Below are 22060 nucleotides of genomic sequence, written 5' to 3'. Positions count from 1 at the left end.
ATGCAGAACTTCCACCGTCTGCTAGAAGAGAAAGGGCGGGCAGCCTTCCCCAGATGTCTGTGAGCAGGAACCCTCCCCAGCAGAGCGCAGAGGGCACGGAGGGCGGGCTCCCCACCACAGAGCAAGCCCTGGACTAGCTCCTTCTGGCTCTGCTCCGTGCTGGTTGGCTCCCTCACCTGCTAGCCTCTAAGCCACTCCCCAGCCTCCCAGTTAGAGAAACACTGATAACCCAGTGGGGACGTGCAGGGGGCGTGCAGGGTCTGTGGGCCTCTCCGGAAACAAGCTGCAGCTGGCACCCTGCTCCCTGGGAGTAGCCTCTGGGGAGAGGGAGCAGCTGAGGCGCGGGCCTCGGGTGGTGTTGCACCGCAGCTGTGTTTTGAGGGCTGAGTGCAGCAAGAGGAAGTTGTGAGTGGCCAGGGGCCTCCCCCTCAGCGTCTGCAGCAGCTGGGGCTCCTGGCAGGCCCGAGCAGCCGCTCGCTTCCAGCCGGGACGGCTCTGCGCCCACCACAGCCCTGGGTCCTCTCTGGTGACTCAACAGTGGCCACAGGCCCCTGCGCTGGGCCTCTTCCGGTACAGGGACTGGGAGTGGTGAGCAGAGGAACTGTGGCCTGATCTCCAAGGAGAGGCAGAGGGGTCTGCGGGGCAGCCCCGGGGTCCTCCCACTCTTGGACCCCTCCTGACTCCCTCTACCTCAGAAGGACCACGAGAGCTGCTGGTCCAGGAAAAAGGACGTTTTATTTCCATAAATACTCCTGCTCTCACTCACACACTGACCCCACTTCTGCCCATGGACAGACGGATGGACAAAACCCAATGAATGAAAGAGACACACTGAGAACTCCAGTGCAGGACCTCCCTTGGCCAGGGGCCTGGGAGCCCCCAGCTGGGGCCACCTGTCTCTCCCACAGTCCCCCCGGAGGCCTGACAGCAAAGGGGCCAGGAGAGTGGAGTGAGACCCCCAGGAGGAGTGGGGGAGAGGTGGGGCTCCCCTCACTGGGCCCCCTGAGACGGTGACCACAGGGCCACGCAGAGAGAAAAGCTAAGAGATTCAAACCACACACCCGAGAGTGCAAAGAGCTGGGGGTGCAGGCGTCACGCCCCCCAGTCACCCGGTTCCTATGGAGGAGGCCTGAGCTGGTCCCGGCTCCAGCACGGCCCCAAGTTATGGCTGGGCCTTCCCATAAGGCATAAGAGACAGGCAGGGATGACCCCTCCCCAGGCTGGGGTCGGGGCTGGGCCTGAAGTCCTGGCCCTTGCCCGACAGCCATGCTTCTCCCCCACGACCCCAAGTCCTTCCGGGGCCCATGTGCAGCACTTCCCTGCTCCAGCCTCCCACCTGTGACGAAGGTCCCCACCAGTGCAAACCGAGGCCTAGCCTCCTGCTGGGTTTGGCTCAGCAGGGGAGAGGGCAAGGAAGGAGGGGGCCACAGGGGGGAGGGGAGAAGCACCAGACCCAGGGGAATATGGCCGTGGGAACCCAGGCTCAGTGGTGGCCAGTCCCGTTGCCCCTCCTCTCCCCAGCCCCTCTCTGTTCTAGAGGCTCCCCCAGGTCTCCGGTGGTGGGAACTGATCCACGTCCCCCATCTCGTTGTAGGTCTGGTCGCCCATGGTGAACAGCAGCTTGTAGCGAAGACGAACCTTCTCCTGAGGCAGACATGGTGAAGGCAGAAGGGTCGGACGGGGAAAAGAGGCTGCCCCACCCCACAGCGGTGCCCTGGCACAGCTGGGCCCCTCACCTTCTGGGGGTTGGCAAGGAGCAGGACCTGGGTGATGGCTGAGGGGTGGACGATGGGGTTGAATGCTGGCAGCTCTGTGCCTGAGGGCGGCTGCAGCTTCACCTTCATGATCTGCGGACAGGAGGGCAGGATGGGGCACAGCTAGCCCTGGCTTCTCATCCCCAGTCCCTGGGGAACAAGGCCCAGCCTCCTGCCAGCTGCTCCTCTGGGGGCCCTTCTACCCCCAACTCCCCAAGAAGAGAGAGACAGAGACATGGAGACAGAGACCCTACCCCTGCCCTGGAGAGCTGGCTCCCCATCCAGCCCCAAGTCACCCTGCCTTGAGGAGGGGGGGTCTGCCCATTGTCACCTTGGGGACAGCTGACTGGAAAACAATGTTGCGGATGGGCTGGGGGGCGGTGCTCAGCATGGAAACCACCACCACCAGTACATCGGAGCGCCCGGGCAGTGGGTCTCGGGCGAAGTGGAAGAGGACCCGGAAGCCATGTTGGTCATACACGGTCACCGGCAAGATGCTGCCTGGCAGAGGAGAAGGGGAGAGGGCGATGGCGGGGGCGGGGGGTGGGTGCCAAGCCTGAGCCCAAGCACATCCGACCAGCTCCCCACACCCGGCTGACCCCGGGCACTCGCTGCTCTGCTGGGGATGAATGAACAGACCCAGACCCAGGCTGTCGCCTTGACCCTGGGCAGCAGTGCAGTCAGGGGTACAGTCCGGGGCTCAGACAGGCAGGTGGACTTCTAGTGTGATGGTGAAGGCAGAATGCCCACCCTGGAACTGCGTCCCAACCAGGCTCCCGAAGTGCCAGGCGGCTGCCCCCCGAGTGCTCGAGTGAAGGGCTGTGCCTGAGCTTCACTCATGCTCTCACTGTGTGACCCTGGCACAGCCACTCTGCTTCTGTGAGTTCAGGGTCCTCCATACTGCTAAGACGGTGGCACCACTACCTAGCTCCTGCGGACACCAAGGGGGTGACACCCTCGTCACAGTGAGCTTACAACATGGACAGCGCCGAGAAGACTAGCCCGTCTTCATCAGTCTGCTCACAGCCTGGTGCCGTGAGCGGCCCTTTTGCTCCCAGGCAGAAGCCTAGGCTTGGACCTCAATCTTTATCCTGTTTTGGTTTTATGATCTTGGGGAGTCCCACAAACCTCCCCTGTCCTGGCCCTGCCTTCCCGGGGAGGGGCGCAGGGGCCATCCATGAGAAGTCCTCTTGCCTGGGTCACCCTGGAGTTTAGAACGCAGTTTTGTGACACTCTGGGACCAGTGAGAAAACTGAGTCCTGGCAAGAGGAAGGGTCTTGCCCAGAGGCCCCGCTGAGTCGGGCAGGGCTGGGAGGGGAGCCCTGCCTTCCCACTGGCTGCCCCAGATCCAGCTCCTGACAGCAGGCAAGGCGGGTGGGGCCGCGAGCTGACCCAGCCCAGCCCGTACCCGCCGTGCCCTCGCCCTACTCACTGGGTTTGATGGACTCCAGAGGCACAGTGATGTTGGCCAGCGAGAGCTCCGTTGGTGTGGGCTGCTGCAGGGGCCCAGGGGCCTCGGGGGACACGGTGTGGAGGAGGCTGGTGGCGCCGGAGCTGGACAAGCTGCAGCTGCTTTTATTCTGCAGGTCCCGGAGTGTGAGCCGGGGGGCTGGCTGCTGCTTCTCCCTTATTGGGGGGTGGTGCATTGAGAGGTGAAGCTTTGGTGGCCAAGAGACGAGGGGCACAGGAAACGCTGGGCTTCCCGGCTCTCCCTGACGGCTGGCTCAAACGCCCCCCGTCTCTCTGGCCTTGGTCTCCTCACCTTGGAGCAGGCAGCTCTTGCTCACCCCACCCACTCGGGGTCAATGCCCTCGTCCCTGGCAGCCCTCTGGGCCTTCAGTCTTTGTCAGGTGCTGGCAGGCCAGGCCTAGGGGAAGGCGTGAGTGGGGCACGGTCCCCTATCTCTCATACCCTCCACGCCCTGTTGGATGGGCCCCGCACCTGCTGTGGTCACTGCTGTGTCCCTCGAGCCCAGGACAGCACTTGGCACACGGTGGTGCTCCGGCAGTGCTGCTCACAGGGACAAAGCAGCACCGGGCCTCTCCCTGATGGGCCTGGGGCAGGGGCAGGGTCCGGGCAGGGCGTGCCCTCACCACCGCACTTGCTGGGACTCTGGGGGCAGCGACTGCCGCAGGAGGCTCTTCCCCAGGAGGTCCAAGTCATCCAGACCACTGCTCGTGGGCAGGGGCGTCTGCGCCGGGGGCCGACTGTCCACGTTGGGGGCCGGAGCGGGGTGGGGGGGCTCCGTGCCATCAGACGACTGTTGGGCATACAAAGGATGCGGGTGGGTGAGGCTGTGCTGAGAAGGCGTCCGGTCACCTGGCACTGCCCTGAGGCCCCTGCCCCTCCCGGCAGGAGACATCTGGGGAAGCAGCAGCAGGGGTGTGGACAACATTCCCGCCAGCCTGCGCCCCTCTCACCCCAGGGCCATCGGTGGGCCAGGCCTGGTCTGGGATTCTACTCGAGAAACCATCCCGTTCCAGGGACCTCGGAGTCACCCTCAAGAGAAAAGGAACGGGGAACCCCCATCTCAACCCAAGAGAAACCCAAGGCTGAGACATGCAGGGAAAAGCGCTGTGAGGGGAGGCCCGTCCACCTTCCTCCATCCTGGGATGGGTGCCTCCGCCCCCGGGGCCACCCCTTCCCCCAGCCCTCCTGCCCACCCGTCCCTTCACTGCCCCTCAGGCTGCCTGTCCCAGCTGCTCTGACCCTGGGATGGGCCCCTCCTACCTGGAAGCTGTTCCACCCAGCACCATCCAATCCTGGGCCTGAAGGGGGTGTGGGGTCGCTTAGGCCTGCAGGGAAACAAGACCGAGGTAAAGCAGCTGGATTCGTGAGCAGAGGCAAGAGAGCCGGGGCGACTATGTGCTGAGTCAGGGTTCCCTGATTGCTACCCTCCCCCTGCACCCCCTCCTCCGAGAGGCTCAGCTCGAAGGGGACACGCCCCCTTCCCCCCCCCAGAGGGAACCAGCCGCAGAGCAGAAGTAGAAACCAAAGACCCCAAGAGCCCATTCCCTGGGCCGAAACACACTTCCTCTCTTGCCACTCAGAAGCCAACTTAACTACTGAGGTCAGGACTTTAAACTTCGTTCATTATCGGGCAGCTGGGAGCCGAGGGGTGTGTGTGTGTGTGTGTGTGTGTGTGTGTGTGTGTGTGTGTGTGTGTGTGTGTGTGTGTGTGTGTGTGTGTGTGTGTGTGTGTGTGTGTGTGTGTGTAGAGGGCGTGGGAGTGTGTGTGTGTGTAGAGGGCGTGGGACACACCACGTGAGGTCCGTAAACTCAGATCCAGGCAGGCAGGGGTCAGCACCCTGTGCCCATCCAACCTGGAGGGACACCCTCTGGGCATCACAAGGGCACTGAGGTGCAGTGAACAGGGCCCTGGGCCCAGGCCCGGTCCAGAATCTGAGCAACCGGGGGCAAGGTGCCGGCTGGGCCGCAGGGTCCGAGCACACCATGTGGATGGCCTGGGCAGACTCTAAAGGCCCTGTCTGCCCTGGCACGTGCCAAGGCTGGCTGACTGGTGCAAAGGAGGGCGGTGGCCCTTCTGGAAGGGGCCTGCTCATCACCTGCTGGTCGGTAGAGGGCAACAGGTCACCAGCCAGTTTGACCTCTGCCGGCCCTGAAGCACACCCCCAGCCAAGTTCACCCTGGTTTTTAAAGAGAAGCCAAGTTATCCTGTTTGTAGCAAAGCCTGAATAAGGGAGGTCCAGCCTGACAGGCAAGGGTGAGGCATGGGAGGCTGCAACTGCTGGGTCTCCACCTCTGGACATGCCTCTCTGAGGCCAGGGACAACACAGTGGAGGCTAACAGCCCCCGGTCAGGCACTGCAGACATGAGTCTCAATCCTCACACAGCCTTACAAGGTTCTCATGCCTTCTTTAGAGATGAGGAAACGGGTGCTCAGAGGAGCTAAGTAACCTGCCCACAGTCACACAACTGGAAAGCGATAGTCTGGACTTGGACAGAGCAAGGCCTAATTACTGGAGCTCAGACACAGCTCTGCCACCCAGCTGTGTGACCTTGGGCTGGTGGCAACTTTCCTGTGCCTCGTCTGTAAGATGGAGACAACAGTAGCATTTGCATCAGAGGACTGTCGTCACTACTGAACGGGACAATTCAGACGCGGTGCCTGCCCGGCGCTGGGACGCCCTCTCTGGCAGACGGGAAGTGCGTTTTGCTTACCCCACCCCTCCCCTCCCCCTTCCTGCCACAGAGAACCGTTTAGGATGAACCCCCTTTGTGGTCCCAAGGCTTCCTCCACTCCCCCGAGCCGGGGAGCTGGGTGGCTGCTGCCCTGCCACTTCTGGTTCTGGTTCCCACATTTCCTTTGCTTTGAGTAGCAACCAGAGGAAGCTGGAGGCTCAGGGCTCTGCTGAAGCGACCTGGGGACAGGAAGTGCAAAGCACACAGTGCCTTGCTGGGGTCTGGGCCACACGCTCCCGCTGCCGTCTGGCGCAGGCTCTGCTGGGGGAGACGAGCCTGTGTGTGCTTTCTGGTCATGGGGCCATCTTGACCTCTCAAGCGGGGCCAGGGTCCTCTCTCCCTGAGTCACCCCTGGCTCTGAATGAAGAGGGCGCAGGTGGGTGGGACTCCTCAGGAAGCCCCCGCAACACCCTGTGGTCAGGGCCTCCTCGGGGGGTGCTGGCTGACGGGCCCGTACAGGGGAACTTGGCCTGGTCTGCTGACCCCCTTGTCTCCTGCTCGTCGCTCCAGGCCCTCACTTCCCGTTCCCGGCTGACGAGCTGAGTCAGAGCAGCTATGAGTGAGGCTTCAGGATCTGAGGGCCTCGTGCAAAGCCTGGTGCCCCGTCAGGCAAGTCACTCAGCCTTTCTAAGCCTTGCTCTGGTATCTGCAGACCAGGGACGTTGCCAGCACCGTCTTCTGGGCTGCGTGGAGGGTGGGCTAAGACACAGCAGTGCTCGGAGGCCGCGGTCAGGGGAGCCCCCGCCGGGAGCCCGGCGCACCATCGCTTCTCGGAGTCCGTCCGGTGTGGTTTTCACCTCAGAACTCACTCAGGAGAACACAGTCTGACTTGGCTTCCAAGTTAGTTTCCCAACGTATCCTCCGAGACTCCCTCGACAGGGCAAGGTCGCCCTGACAGGCCCGGTCACCTGTTTCTTCACGACTTCGGGCCATTGTGAGGAGGCTGCTCTGAGGCTCTCCTGAGGCTACGCTCTCAGGGGGCGCTGCTGCGCCTGAAAGCTGCAAACTCTAAAACTGCTTGGCCAGCTGGGCGCCCTCTGCTTCTTCCCCAGGGATGAGCCCGCTCCCCACTGGCCTCTGGAGCCTCGACCCCGCCATAGTGTCTGCAGGCCTGGCCTGGGACCAGCGTGGCTCACAGAGTGCCCTGTGCTCCCGCACGGGCTTCCCTGGAGCTTCCAGAGCTCCCCACCTCTTTCTCTCAGTGGCGAGGAAATGCTGACTTGCCTGGGGAGCTCCCAATTCTAGGCTCTAACCTGCTACAGGGAAATCCCTTTGTTTTCCCTCAGGCCGCCAGAGCCTAGGTGTGGCTGGCTTATCAGAGGTGATGCCAGCCTTACCGTTTAAAAAAAAAAAAAAAAATTTTTTTTTTTTTTTTTTGGCTGCGTTGGGTCTTTGTTATTGCACGTGGGCTTTCTCTAGTTGCGACAAGCAGGGGCCACTTTTAGTTGCGGTGCGTGGGCTTCTCATTGTGGTGGCTTCTCTTGTTGTGGAGCACCGGCTCTAGGTGTGTGGGCTTCAATAGTTGTGGTGCACGGGCTTAGTTGCTCCGTGGCATGTGGGATCTTCCCAGACCAGGGCTCGAACCTGTGTCCCCTGCATTGGCAGGTGGATTCTTTTTTTTTAATAAACTTATTTATTTTTGGCTGCATTGGGTCTTCGTTGCTGTGCGCGGGTTTTCTCTAGTTGTGGTGAGCAGGGCCTACTCTTCGTTGTGGTGCGTGGGCTTCTCATTGTGGTGGCTTCTCTTGTTGCCGAGCATGGGCTCTAGGCGTGCCGACTTCGGTAGTTCCGGCACACGGGCTCATTAGTTGTGGCTCACGGGCTCTAGAGCGCAGGCTCAGTAGTTGTGGCACAGGGGCTAAACTGCTCCACGGCATGTGGGATCTTCCTGGACCAGGGCTCAAACCCATGTCCCCTGAATTGGCAGGTGGATTCTTAACCACTGCGCCACCAGGGAAGTCCCACCAGCCTCACCCTTTGACTGTAGGACCTGGCACAAGCTCTTTCATTTCCCTGAGCCTCAGCTTCCTCAGCTGTGAAATGGGCCTGATGCCTCTCCCCCATCCTCCAGAGGACTCACAGGAGGAGGAGGAACACGCTGACCTGACTGCGCTCTGAAAGCTGCCTCGTGTGCTGGGGGCATCACCCCCCACCTGCAGCAGAGCCTGTCCTGCTCTGGGCCCCGCCCCTTCCTCACCCAGAGACATGAGCTCATCGTCAAGTAGGGAAACTGAGGTGCTGGGCTGCTCCAGGCTGGCCTGGTCACCAGGGCGGGTGGGCGTGGCTGGGTCAGTGGTGCCCACCGGAGGGAGATCCAGACCTGAGAGGTCCAACAAGGCCGAGGTGCTCCCTGGGGTGGGAAAGGAGAGTCAGGCCAGCCTTGGGCGGAGGACACTCCGAGTCCCTGGGGTCTGGGAGCAGCGAGCTTCCCCTCCTTGGCCACACTCCCTCTGCCCCGAATCTGCTTGCCAGGCCTCTTCTTTGGCACATGGTGTCCCTTCCTCACAGAATGTACTTCCTTCTTCCCTCTCTCTTGGCCAATTGCCTCCCATCCTTTAAGGCCCCTCTTAGACTCTGATGTTTCTGTGTAGTACCCCACCCCCACCTCTCCCAAACAGGGCCAATTCTAACCTCTCCGGGGGGGCCGTCACTTTACCCTGAGTGGAGCCCAGCCTGTAATGCTGATGTATCAAACCCTCCGTGCCCACTTCTGATAATTAAACTAAGCCTCGGGGGTGTGACCTAGCCCCACACAACAGGTGCCAGACTTGTCAAGTGAAAGAAAGGCCTTCCTTCTTCTGCCTGTCCTTGCCAAACCCTCGGCTCCCTCCCCTCCGACTGCATCCAGACCTCTTCCCCCGCAGCTGCAGGCTTGGCACAGACTCCACCCCCAGCTCTCTCAGCGGGGGCCTCCCCCATCTTAAGGGGCCACCAAGCTCTGTGACCAGCACCCTAGCTGGGACCCCATGGTCCTCCGACTCGGGGGCCCTCCCAGCTCTCCTGCCACCTCCTCACCAGGGATGGAGGCGGCTGTGGCATCGCCGTTGACCTCCTCGCCCCGCACCAGCTGCTTGTACAGGTTGATGACCTGGGTGAGGTTGTCGTTGGCTTGCAGGATCTCCGCTGGAACAGGCAGGAGGGGAGAGGCCAGGCTGAAAGAATGTGGGGGCCTCCGGGGGGGGGGATGAGCACCCCATGGTCATCTCAAGCCTCGTGAGAGGGGCCCGGGGGCAGCCCACCTCGACTCCTCAGACTAAGGCCCTCTGCAACCTGCCCTCGCCCAGTCCCCTCCACGCTGCCCCGTGCCGGCCCCCGAACACACAAGCGTGCCCCGGCCTCCAGGCGGGCTCTGCTGTCTGGAGACCCCCGGATCTCTGCATGGCTTCACCCCTTCCTACTTCAGGTCTTTATCCAATTCACCTCAGGGAAGCCCTCTCTAACCCCCAGCCCGCACCACCAGTCCCGCCTCTGTTTTTCTCCACGCTCCTTACCACCGTCTGACAAACTGCCCCACTCACACCCCTGCTTTACTGTCTGTCTCATCAGGCTACAAGCTCCATGAGGACTTGGCTCTGTTTTTGATCACTGCCATACCCCCCGGGCCCAGAACAGTGCCTGGCACAAACTAGGCCCTCACTGATGTCACCTCCTGGGGGTCAAGGCTTAGAGGGATCTGAGCAGCAAGCCTCTTGGGTGGGGACCAGGTGCGTGGCACATGGGAGGTGCTCAGGGAACTCCTGAGGAACGGAGGCTGAGACTGTACCTAGCCTGCTGCCCGAGAGGCCCTGGCCGATGTGGTGGCACAAAAAAGGACGAGACCCTGACGTGTGGCCCTAGCAGGAGCCATGGGGTCCAGCTCTGGAAGCGCTCAGGCCTGAGGGATTTGCTCTAGGTTTCGAGCTCACCCTTACTGGGGAGGCAGTGTGTGGAGGGAGAGAGCCTCCGGTCCACCCTGGCTCTGCCACCGTTCTTCTCTCTGATCTGGACAGGTCACTTCCCTCCCTGAGCCCCAGTTGTGAAATAGGGACAATTCTCCCTCCTGTGCAGCTTACGGGCAGTAAAAAAGGTGTCTGTGAAGGGGCTTGACCCAAAGGGTCTCTAAAGCACATCAGCCCCTGATCTCCGCTTCCTTCTTCCTCAAAGTGGAGAAACCCAAGGTCACTGCTGGAGAAGGGGGCCCCCTGGTGGCAGCTCCTTCCAACTGCAGCTCACCTAAGGCCTCGTCATTGTCCTCCGTGTCGCTGGCCAGTCGGAAGAGTGTGGGCCGCAAGCGCTCACAGCGCTGGTACAGTTCCTGGGGGCAGCAGGGTGGGCAGGTCAGGGCCGGCGGGGGCCCTGCAGTGCGTGGGGGTGGGTGGGGGCGGGCGCACCTTCATGAGGTCCTCGCTGCTTTGGGCAGCCGCGCCGCCCTGGCTGTGGTTCATCACCATCTCTGTCAGCAGCCTCACGTTGCTGTTCACCTCCTCGATGGCGCTCACCCGCCTTGAGATCTTCTCCATTCGCTTCTGGTCCTGGGGAGGCATTGGCAAACGGCCCCGGAGCACCTGAGTCAGGCCTGGACCTGAGCCAGGCTCTGTCCCATACCACCCTCTGCTGGGTGTGAGATCAGCCCCTGCTAAGAGCCCTTCGGGCCCAGGACAGGGCACTCTGGTCCAAGAAGCCCTTGACCAACCCTGTGTTCACTTTCTCTCCTCTTGCCAATGCCCCCTGGACCCAGGCCTCTGCACGAGTCCATCAGAACCTCTAGGGGTGGCCCAGGATTCTGGGTTTCCAACACACTCACCAGCTGATTCTGGAGGGCTGGGAGCTAGATTTACACCTGTGGTTCTACATAACCCTCCCCCTCTCTGTATTTGTCCCTTGAAAGGAGGTTCAGTACTTGAGAGTGAAAGGGGACCTTAGCGGTCACCAAGTACAACTGAGAAACTAGTGCCGTGACCCCCTTGAAAGGCCACTGCAGCAGTGACCCTGCTATCCCTCTCCCACTCTGCTCACCATGCATGCTCCTCCCTTGTGGAATGAAAGGTGGGCTTGTGCTGTGCCATCTGATACAATCGCCCTCCTCGAGAAGAGCTGCCCTTTCTCTGGGCTGTCAGAGCACACAGCTTGCCCTAAGACAGCCAAGAGTGTCTGCCCTTTGGGTCTCTGGACTGTACTTTTTTGATGACATACCCTTATCAATAAAAAAGATTTCAGCATGCACCCACAACACAGGTATACATACTTATAAAATACATGTATATTATTCTCTCTATATACATATGTATGTAAAATATACTATATTTTGAACATAGTAAGGCCTAATTTCCCTCTAACTTTTACAGAAGAGGTATTCAGCCTCACAGAAGCCAATGCAGGTCAGCTTGGCTGCTGGGAAATTCTTCCTTCCACACGTTGATCCTGGCTCTGCCTGCGGGGTCCCCCTGACTCGGTCAGCTCTTTCTCTGCTGTCACAGCCCTTTAGTTGGGCCACTGCGCACACGTACACACGACCTCCCTCAGTGGCTCAGCTCAACATCCCATCCCGCCACCTCCTTGCACTCTGGCCTTGGCCATCACCTCCTGCACCATCTCCTTGATGAGTTTGTTGGCTGCTCGGAGGTCCTCGGGGTGGGAGCTCTTCAGCAGGCGGGCCAGCATCTGTGGAGACAGAGGGACATGGCCTGGGGTCCCATGCTGGCTCCTTTTCCTGGTGGTAGGATGTGAGTAAGTTACTAAGCTCTCCATGGGATGGCAAGGATCTGACACCTTACAGGGTGGCCGTGGGACAAGTGACACACTGCACGTGCGTGCTCTCTGCAGTGCCGGCAGAAATAAGCTTTCCATTACTATTGCTAGAGAATTCTTCTCGAAGGATGCACAGGAAACTCAACCTTCACCCCCTGGGACTAGACCGGGTAGAAGAGGAGCTTTTACCTTTTATCCTACCCCCGTGCTGTTTAAGTTCTTGCCCATGACCACATGCTTCTTTAACAAAAAGCTAGTAAAATCATTGTTGAGAAGGTCACAGACATAAAGACAGGCAAGCTCCTTCCTGATCAACCTATGAAATGCCCTCAAACCAAGCCCAGGGCCATCAGCCTCAGGCCTGCATTTACTAAGTGAAGGGCACTGCGTGGGCAGCACTCAGCATGTGTAAGGGCTCAACACCCGGCGCCCGTCACCCACCACGGCGGTCGTGCTCAGCGTAGCCTCTGCTCCAGGGACAGGGCCGCCAGGGGCTGGAACCCACTGACCCCCAGTGGGCCTGGAGTCCTCATCTGGCCCTCCCTGAAGCCTCACCTTGGATTTCTCCTCATCTTCAAAGATCACATTCTTGGGCCGCGGTGGAGGAAGGGGAAAGGTGGCATCATCTGGAAGCTTGGGGTCGGCCTTCACAATCCCTGCAGTGGATGGCGGTGGGGAGACCGTCTCAGGGTCTGGGGCGGAGGGGAGAGGGGGATGGGGGCAGGCAAGGGTAGGATGGAAGGTGGAGGGCAGGCTTTCTCCAGCATGCTGGCGCTGCACTTTGGGGGTCAGGGCCTGCTCCTGAACTACCATGCCAAATAGTGTGTGTGCGGGGTCGGGGGCAGTTAGAAACCTGTATTTTGAGGCCGTACCGTGGGGACCAGTCTCTGACTCAACCCCATCTTTTCCCCATCCAAGCTGGCCTCAGGCAGAACCATAAAGAGGCCCCACTGGCTCTATGTTCTTGAGAAGTTAAAGGGCAGACCTAGGACCTTGCTGCCAGAGCCCCAGGGAGGAGGTGGTCACACCCCACCTCTGGTGCCTCACCCTGCTTCTTCAGCATCTGGTAGGCCTCTGCGATCTTCACCTCCTCAGGGAGGCCGACCGTCCAGCTGTAGAGAAGCTCCAAGATCTTGTTCTTCACCTTCTCCGACGTCCGAGAGCCCAGGTACTTCGGGGATGGAAGGGAGAGGCGGCTTTGACATTGCCCGGCCCCACTCACTGTAGTCCCAACCCCAGCCTAAACCTGGCTGCGTCCCCAGGACTCCTTCAGAAACCTCAGCCTACACGACCCTCCCACCTGACCGGCCTGAGCTCACCTCCTGGCCCTGCTGCTGCCCACTAGCTGTGCGAGCCCTGGGTGTCCCAGTGCCCCGCCTGTTGAGTGGGGATGACAGCAGCAGCACCGTGCTGGGGAAGCAAACCTGACACAGATAAGGCCCAGAGCCCGGCGCCCGCTCTCGGCCAGCTCGTGGAAACCTTAACTGTGACCTCAGGAAGGAGGAGCCACCAGGCTCCGGGCTGACCAGGGAAGGAGCAGGTGTGGAACCGCTCGGCCCTGGGATCCAGTCAGTCTCCCAGCAGCAAACTCGGCAGAGGGAACCGGCTCTCACTCCGGTCATCTCCTGAGAAGAGCTGCTGGGTCATTCAGCTGCTCTGGTCAAGGGATGCATCTGAGCAACGATGGGCGAAGAGGTGGGCTCTCACCCAAGGGGCATCAAACATGTTCCTGCCCTAGGGGAGGACTCCTCAGGCCCATCAGAGGCTCTGTCACTCAGGTTTGGGGCCTCAGCATCCAAGGCCTCAAGGAGGCCACTCTTGTGAGGTGGAGACAGGGAGACCCTCCACTAGACACCTAGGTGGGGTGCCGTGGCCAGGTCTGCAGGGAGAGACCTCAGAGCCCGAGCAGCCCGCGCTGGGGAGGCTGTTCTGTGTTCAGTGCACTCATCCCTCCCTAAGCGCCAGGCAGCTCCAGAGCTGGCCGGCCACCAGGCAGCCTGGAAGCGTTCTTCCTGGAAACCCAGCCGTCCCGGGCTCAGGTGTGAAGGGAACCCTGAGAAAGGGTCTGTGTTTGTGTCGGGTCAGGATGAGGCCAGTCAGTCACCCCTCCTCAACCGCCATCTGACAGCGCAGGTCTGAGCGTGCGCTGGGAGCACCCACCTTGGGAGACACGACCTTGATGAGCTCGTTGAGGAAGCGGAACTTGCCCACCTCGTCGTGGAACCTCTTGCCGCAGCTCTTCATGCATGTTTCCAGCACCTGGGGGGGGTGGTGTGAGGTGCGGGGACCCCCAGGGAGGATCAGAGGAGGTACCCTCCCTCCCACGCCTCAGCCAGGGCCCAGAAGCCCAGGGACCGGCAGTGAGAAGGGGGAAGATGACTCTTGAGAAGAAGAGGATTCTGAAGTTCGGAGACCCTCTGAGATTGGTCACCGCCCGCTGGGGGACAGGGCTGGGCCACCCCGAGAGCCTGGCAATGCCCAACTCGCAGCACCGGCTTAGCCCCTCCGTGGCTTGGCCATGTCTGAGGACCACTTGCAAATTACTTTCTTACTATTTTCCTTCGATGATTTTTTGAAACGTAAATAGGCACCATCAAACTCAGCCTTACCCTAAGCTAGATGTATGTGAAATCAGAGGACTAATATGTACTTCAGGGGAAAAAACCCCACCCAAACCCTAACATGTTAAAACAAATACATAACTATTAAAAGGAGAACTGTTTATCTACCACCGTCTAAAATCAGCTTTGCTCTATGGTTTGTTACTATCTGACCCATGCTTGGGGGCCACAACAGTGCACCCCCTGCTCTTCTGCTACTGGCTCAGCTTTGAAACCTCTGGCCTGAGCCCAGTTGTCACCCCTTGCACCCCTGTGCTGTCCTGTGCCTGGAGGCCATCGATGGGCTGGCCCGGCCCGGCCCCGTAATGCATCTATAAACACGGAGCTCTATAAACACGAAGATTCCTGGATGCATATACTATAGGGGTTCTGGTCGGCGGGTCTGGGGTGGGGCCCTGATTCAGCCTCCTGAAGGTCTGAGGCGCAGCTGGAGCTGGGAATCCCTAGCCCGAACAACCTAGGGCTTCCTCCCCACAAGAAGCCTAACTCTGCAGGGTCTGGGGTGGGAGGCCAGCCCACTGGTTCACTGGTTGCCATGGGACCCTCAGGGGCTGGGGCACACCCCCATTCAAGGCCATCTGGGCACAACTCCCTTGGGCTCTAAAGAAGAACTTGGGGGCTTCCCTGGTGGCGCAGTGGTTAAGAATCTGCCTGCCAATGCAGGGGACACGGGTTTGAGCCCTGGTCCGGGAAGATCCCACATGCCGCGGAGCAACTAAGCCCGTGCACCACAACTACTGAGCCTGAGCTCTAGAGCCTGCGAGCCACAACTACTGAGCCTGCGTGCCACAACTACTGAAGCCTGCGTGCCTAGAGCCCGAGCTCTGCAACAAGAGAAGCCACTGCAATGAGAAGCCCACGCACCATAACGAAGAGTAGCCCCTGTTCACCACAACTAGAGAAAGCCCGCGTGCAGCAACGAAGACCCAACAATGAAGAGCCAATGCAGCCAAAAATAAATAAATAAATAAACTTATTAAAAAAAAAAAGAAGAACCTGTTGGGACCCCAAAAACCTCAGTCTTGGCCCCCCCGGTGCCACCCACATGGTCAGGGGACAGATGGCACCGTGCTTCCCCTTCTCCTCACCGTCAGGGCCTGGATCGCCTCCCACTCCTGCGGGGACTGGATCTTGTGGGCCAACAGCCGGGTGGCAAGTGGAGGCCTGGGTGAGAGGAACAGCAGAGAGCCAGACTAGCCACAGAGCCCCGGGCACCCCAGGGAGGGCGGCCACCCTTCCCCGCTGGAACTGCAGCCGGCAGCGGCTTCTCCAGGACACATGCGAAGGTCCAGCTCCCTGTCCGGATGGGGCTGGAGACTGTGGCACCAGAGGGCAGGACCAGGTAGGGAGCGCAGGCCGGGACCTTTGAAAGGCGCGAGCTCAGCCCGTTGGCCGGCTTTACTGAGAACTGTGATCTGCCGTGTCCTTGGCTTGCCGTAGGGACAAGTACGGAGAGATGGCCACAGCCTTCAAGGGCCCCAGCCTGGGAGCAGAACATGACAATGTGCACAGAATATTCTGCTGGGAGAAGTCACGGTGGCAATGGTGACATCATCTACCAGATCATGAAAGACCTGTCACCAGTGACAGTAACAGCTAACACACACGGAGCACTTACGATGTGCGAGGCACCTCACGTCCATTTTCCTGCCTAACCTCCGTAAGAGCCGCCCGAGGTAGGCAGCACTGTCACCTCCACTTTACAGTCTCAGAAATGGGGGCTCAGAGGCATCTAGTTACCCGTCCAGGCGACTCAGTTAACAGAAGGGACAGGACTGTCACCTGAGCAGCTGGACTGGGGAGCACACACGTCACGCTGTCTGCACGGCATCCCAAGTGGAGCGTCTATGCTAATGGGGTGCGGCGGAAGCGAAGCACACTGAGCTGTGCTCCCCAAACTTCAGTGCCACCTGGGGAGCCTGCTAACAACGTCCCCGCCAAGCTCCCTGCCGGGCAGTCTAGCCCGAGTCTGGGTGCAGCCCACAAATGGACATTTTTGACAAACACACCGGGTGATCCTAATGCAGGTGGTTCTGATTCTTCCTTGAGCAAAGGGCCTGCTGGCCCCTCCCAGCTGCGGAGCACGCAGTTCTCTGGGAGGCCCTCCCCAACAAAGCATGGGTGCGGGTCAGGCGGCCCTGGGCTTCATCAAGCCCGGGACTACCTCCTCCTCTCTACGAGATCTTGGGGCAACTGCTGAGCCCCCCGAGCCTCGGTTTCTTCACCTGTAAGATGGGTCCAGCAAGGCCCACCTCAGAGGGTGGCACACAGTGGCACTGAGTACAAAGTGCGCGCTGCCATTGTTAATTTGGGAGCACTTCAGAATGGAAACTGGGTCTCAAGTCATCCTCATCCCCGCCCAAGGCCAGGGTCTGGAGTGCGCGCGGCAGGTGCTGAGTGTGTGAGTGAAAGACGGGGAAGCCACCTACCCCTCAAAGTCCTCGTTGAGCTGCTCGCAGAAGCCGTTGATGCTGGCCCAGTGCAGCTCCTTGTTCAGGGGGTTTGTGGCTCTGTCTGGAGGAGAGAGGGCCAGCGGCCTGGTGAAGGGATCCCTGCCTCTCCCACTCCCTGCCCTGGCGTATGGCTGAGCATGCGAAAAGGCCTCCCCTGGACTCCCTGCTCCGACGGCCCCAAGACCCCAGCGCTGACGTCCGTCAAGTCAATGTACAGAGGAGCTGCCGTCTGCGGGCTTCTCCTTGCAGCTTCTCCCCGAAGGGCCCCGCGTCCAGAGATTGTGCTCAGCGGTCGTTCCCCTCCCGCATTGCCCCAACCCCTGCTGCTGTACGCTTGTCTGCATCTCCTCTGATTCTGCTCCTGAAGTGTCCCCATAATTCTCACAGAATTTACTCTCAGAGGAGATCCAGAGGTAAGGGAAAAAAGCAGTAGTTCCAACCTCAAGGAGCTTTGCAGCTGGGAAGTGGGCCAAGGTCAGCTAGGTTCTCAATAGAATGTGACAGAGGGAGGCAAAGGAGCCGTGGGAACCGGTAACTGGAGGAGGGGACTCAGGGGAGCCTGGAGCCAGGGCAGGCTGCCTGGAAGAGGCAACACAAGAAGCACTGGAGGGACTTAACCAGGCTGGGGATGATGTGCCTCGGAACAGCTCAAGGGTTGCGGGTGAGAAGAGCTGTGGATAACAGCTCAGGGCAGGGCATGGGGGACCTTGGGAAGGAGTGCGGCTCAGGTATCGCTTCCTTCTTCCCTAACAGCGCCACCTGCCCGGGGCAGCACTGCCGAGGCAGCTCTCTGCTGTGTCCCCCAGACCCGACCTTCATCATGGGTCCAAGTCTGCTATTGCACCGCATCCCAGCCACTTCTGCACACGTCCGTAAATGCACACCCAGTAAATGAGTGAATGGATGCGGGCTCAGCTGCAGGCAGGCAGGGGGAGGTTCTGGGGGAATCCGAATCCAGGAGTAGGAAAGGGCCAACAGGAAGGGGTGGTAAACAAAGCCAGACAGTACCCCCCGACCCCCAACGCTGGTGAGACAACAGCTAAAAATAAACAACAAGGTCCTACTGTAGAGCACAGGCAACTGTATTCAATACCCTGGGATAAACCACAGTGGACGAGTATAAAACAAGAATGTATGTATGTGTAAAAGTGAGTCACTTTGCTGTATAGCAGCAATTAACACATTGTAAATCAACTGTATTTCAATAAAACTTTTTAAAAGCCCCCAAAATTTAGTACGTCACTTAACTTCCCCGAACCTCCATTTCCCCATCTGTAAAGTTGGAGCAAAATAAGAAGTGATTTGGGATGACAGCATACTCTATCCAGGGTAAGGTGTGGGGCAGCCAGAGCTGGATCTTCATCACCTCCGGACAGCCTATCTCCAAGCGTCACCCTGTGCTGGTCAGTTCTGCCCAAACATGAGGACAGAGCCGAGGGTGTGGAGGGCACAGCCCAGGAGGTGGGACACAGAAGGATCTGTGGTCAGGAGGAGGCTGGGGACTCGGCCTGTGACGCCTGCCTATTTGGGGCCCTGTGCTCTGGCGGGAGGCCTGGAGCCCTAGGATCCCAGTGCCTGGCAGCCAATCATTCAATTCATATTTATTCAATAAATATTCTGAGTGTGGGACCACAGCAGTGAACAAGACAAAATCCCTGCCCTCTTGGAGCTCACCGCCCAGCAAGAGAAACACTGACTACTCAGATAAACAAACAAACAGGATACTGTACACTGTTGCAGAGTGCTATAAAGAAAAACAGAGCATTAAAAAAAAACAGAAAGAAAGAAAGAAAACCAGAGCAGGGAGAAGGTATAAAGAAGTGGGGGGGGGGCTGCTTTCTGGGAGGGCTCTCAGAGGTACAGCTGAGCAAAGATCTGAAAGAAACATTTCCTCTGTGCATACAAATCTCTGCTCCAGGAGCCCTGCAGAGCCCGCCAGTCCCTGGGAGAAATGAAGCCCCTGCTGACCACCCAGGAACACCAGAAACAGCTGCCCCCCCATCTACTCTGCCTCCCAGCCTCCCAGCCCCCCAGCATGGCCAGAGGCTGCTTAGAAAACTAGAATGGGGCTGGATATTGCCTACTCAATGACATCCAGCCGGGGGACCCTAAAACAGGAAGTCCCTTAGAGTGTCAGAGACACATGAGTCTGAGTGAGGACAGAGAAACTGGTTCTAGAGCCCGCTCCTAAGTCAGAAGCCAGTGAGGAAGAAGTAGTGGCGTCATGAGACATCTTCTCTGCATCTGGTTCAGAGTGAGGGCCTCTGGGTCCAAGGAGGTCTGACCAACCTCTCTGGCCCTGGCTCCCAACTCCCAGCCCTCTTACCTCTACCTGGGGGGCGCACTTTCCCCAGCAGGCAGCAGGGTAGAACACAGAGGGAAGGAGGGAATTGTTTCACAACAGGGCATGACTCCACCCTGTCACTCTACAGTGGTGACAATGTCATCAGTTACCCACCAAAAGCTACTCTTCACCTCCAGTCACTGCAAGGTAAGAGCTTACAATTTTGCTAGGGCACAAAGGGCAAGAAAAAGAGAAAACCCCATCAGCCACGATCTATCAGAGCCTAGCCTCCTGCCAAACCTGAGGGGCCTGACTCCTGTCTGTTTTTCAGATCAGACTCTGGCCTTTCAGAAAATCCCCACTGTTGCTAAACCTGACACTGTTCTGTAGCACCCACGGCTCAAGGCTTGCGGCCTGTCAGATCTGTCAGCCAGGGCCCTGCCCATCCCCCCTAAGTTACTGCTGAGACCTGGACACTTGTGGCGTTCCAGAACAGTCTCGACGGCCGCTGAGTGCTTCCTTTCCATGCCCTCCCCCACCACTGGCCAACTGACTCTGAAACATCCATGGAGACGGTGTGCTTCTGGGACCATCCTCAGGATTCAACTCTGCACAAGAGTGGCTTAAAAGGGGCTGGTCATAACCCCAAATCATGCTGCACAGCTCCCCGGTGTGCCTGGAGTCAAGGGGCTGAGATGAAAGTAGACCCAGAGGACTCTCTGAGGCCCTGGTACAGATGTGACCTGAATGGGAGCAAAGACTTGGGAGGGAGCTGTCCCTAGTCCAGTGGGGGAAGCAAGCCGTGCTCTCAGGAACAGAGTCCAGTAGTGGGTTATGAGTGCCGAGGATCTGCAGTGTGGGACATGGAGGTCAGGCAGACAGTGTGAGGGCTAGTACTCAAGCCTAAGTAGTAGGAAATCGTGTCTGAGGAGACACAGGAGGAGATGCAGGGCCCTCTGGAGGAAACTTAGCAAGGGCTAGGAAAGGAGTCTTTGGTAGGGGGTGCAAAATCTCAGGGTCTGGACTGAGGGTAGTGATAGAGAACTTGAAATCACTTCTGGAGTCTGAGACAGGACCCTCCCAAGCCTGTGGGGTTTGGGGGTTTCTCACTATGTGGCCAGAGCGCGGGGGATTCGATGGGTTAGTGGGTCCTACCTTCCAGGGCGGGGGAACGAACAAATGTGAGTTGCAAGCTCAAGAAAGGGATAGGAGAGAGTCACGCCATGCAGCGCCAGAGAGTGGAGGATTCGGGGCTCAAGGGGAGCCTGGTCCCTCGCTCCCGGGTGTGAGGTGCAGCTCTCGGGGCCGCTCGCTTGCTTCCTCCCTGAGTCCAGGGAATGACTTGGGTGTCCGCTCCGCGGAAAAGTCTGGGCCCGAGAGAGTTGGAGGCTGCTCTCTCTATCCCGGGGGTTCTGGGCGCAGAGCCGGGCGCAGCTCACTCCTCCCCGGGGGTCGCGGCCCAGGAATCGGAAGGGTGGGCGGCGCCTGCTCCCATCGCCGGTCCGCGCAGCTGGTGGGGTCCCCCTTAACCCCAGTGTCGGAGGTATGGGCTTGGGACACCGCCCCTACCGGGCCGGGGCAGGGCGTGAGGAGGGGGCGCCGCGTACCCCGCCCCCGCCGGGAAGGGGCCCGCCTAGTGCCCCCGGTTCCGGTTCCGGTCCGGCCCGCGCCCCTCCCGGACACTCACTGATTCGCGCCTCCAGAGTCTCCGGCTCCATCGCAGGCTCCATCCGCCACGGGCCCCCAGCCTCGGCACCGCCCCCCGCCCCCCGGTGCTCTCGCGGGACCTCCTCGGCACCGCCCTCCGCCGATTAAAGGGGCAACGTCCGTCCCGACGCGCGGAGAAGAGCATTCGGCACCATAGAGACGCGAACGAACTCGCCTAGAGCGCCACCTGCTCTCCCAACCCCTCCCCCAAGCGGCGTTAACATCGTGAGAGGGACTCGCCGCCTGCCTTGTTCACAGCGCTCTGGCCGGAAAGGAAGCCGAGGGACTTGGGGCTGAGGGCTGCACCCTGGAAACCCTGCGGGACGCTCTAAGTCGTTTTGCGTCACGGCGATGCCTATGATAGCTTCCGGAAGAACTTTCCGCGGCCATGTTTTTAAGGGGCTCTGAGATCACTTCCGTATCCCTGAGCGGGTATTTCCGCTTAGATGCAAAAGTGGGAGGGTCCCTTAAAACGGCAATGACGTATGTTGGCCGCTGTGAAAGTAAGTCAAAGTTTGAGTGCTTACAGTGTTCCAAGTATTGTTTTAAGCACCTTTTTTTCTTTTTTACGCGGGTCTCTCACTGTTGTGGACTCTCCCGTTGCGGAGCACAGGCTACGGACGCACAGGCTCAGCGGCCATGGCTCATGGGCCCAGCCGCTCCGCGGCATGTGGGATCTTCCCGGACTGGGGCACGAACCCGTGTTCCCTGCATCGGCAGGCGGACTCACAACCACTGCGCCACCGGGGAAGTCCTAATCACTTTTTCTACATTTGTCTATTTACCCCTCACAACATGAACCAGGTAGTTTGAGATCACACAAGTGGCAGAGCCGGAACCCTGTACTGCATTAATTCTGCAATCATTTCATGCACTCTGTATTCGCCTTTCTCTGGGACAGGCGCTGGAAGAGAAAGGCAAGGCCAGATATTTATTACACAACGTGGTAGGCGAAGCCCACGGGGTAATGGCAACACAGGAGGGGCCTTCTACCTCAAACTGGGGTGGGGATGGGGGAGGGGCTCTCTTGTCAGGGGAGGTTTCACAGGGGAGGTGATATTTAGCTGAAAGACGTAATTCTCCAGGTAAACCTGGTGTGAGAAGATATTTCAGGTGGAGGGAACCAAAAGTTTCAGGGCTCACAGGAGAGAAAGAGTATGATGAAGTCAGATAATTGAAAGTATTTCAATACGGCTTCAGAGGATGTAGGCCTGGAAATACGCTGGGGCAAGATCACCCAAGTCCTGCGTTTAGCCTTTTTTCTTGTGAACTATGCTGGAGGTGTCCTTAAAGAGTTTCACGCGTAATGGT

At 59.3% G+C, this 22060-nt stretch overlaps 1 protein-coding gene across 1 annotated transcript; it reads right to left on the bottom strand.

Moving 5' to 3' along the window:
* Positions 1–225: 225 nt before the first annotated feature.
* On the bottom strand, positions 226–21137 carry GGA1 (golgi associated, gamma adaptin ear containing, ARF binding protein 1). Its single transcript, XM_029205477.1, has 17 exons — positions 20730–21137; positions 16735–16819; positions 15394–15469; positions 13845–13943; positions 12732–12855; positions 12240–12340; positions 11517–11597; positions 10328–10468; positions 10170–10251; positions 8973–9080; positions 8155–8307; positions 4485–4549; positions 3848–4014; positions 3187–3380; positions 2086–2255; positions 1737–1847; positions 226–1644 (listed from the first exon to the last, which is right to left on the bottom strand). The coding sequence occupies exons 1-17, from the start codon at positions 20770–20772 to the stop codon at positions 1534–1536; spliced, it is 1911 nt and encodes a 636-aa protein (XP_029061310.1). The 5' UTR covers positions 20773–21137; the 3' UTR covers positions 226–1533.
* Positions 21138–22060: the final 923 nt, after the last annotated feature.

The sequence above is a fragment of the Monodon monoceros genome, unplaced genomic scaffold, assembly GCF_005190385.1.
Source record: "Monodon monoceros isolate NGI ecotype Baffin Bay Population unplaced genomic scaffold, NGI_Narwhal_1 Super_Scaffold_6, whole genome shotgun sequence".
Lineage (NCBI taxonomy): Eukaryota > Metazoa > Chordata > Mammalia > Artiodactyla > Monodontidae > Monodon > Monodon monoceros.
Note: the sequence above shows the minus strand (reverse complement) of the source record. Positions and strands in the feature narration are given on the sequence as shown.

Coding starts and splice junctions, on each gene's coding strand:
- GGA1 (XM_029205477.1), bottom strand. CDS start 20,772: ATGGAGCCTGCGATGGAGCCGGAGACTCTGGAGGCGCGAATCA. Junction 10,469..11,516: donor TCAAGGAGATGGTGCAGGAG/GTGATGGCCAAG, acceptor ATGCCTCCCCAG/GACCAGAAGCGAATGGAGAA. Junction 4,550..8,154: donor CGATGAGCTCATGTCTCTGG/GTGAGGAAGGGG, acceptor GTTTCCCTGCAG/GCCTAAGCGACCCCACACCC.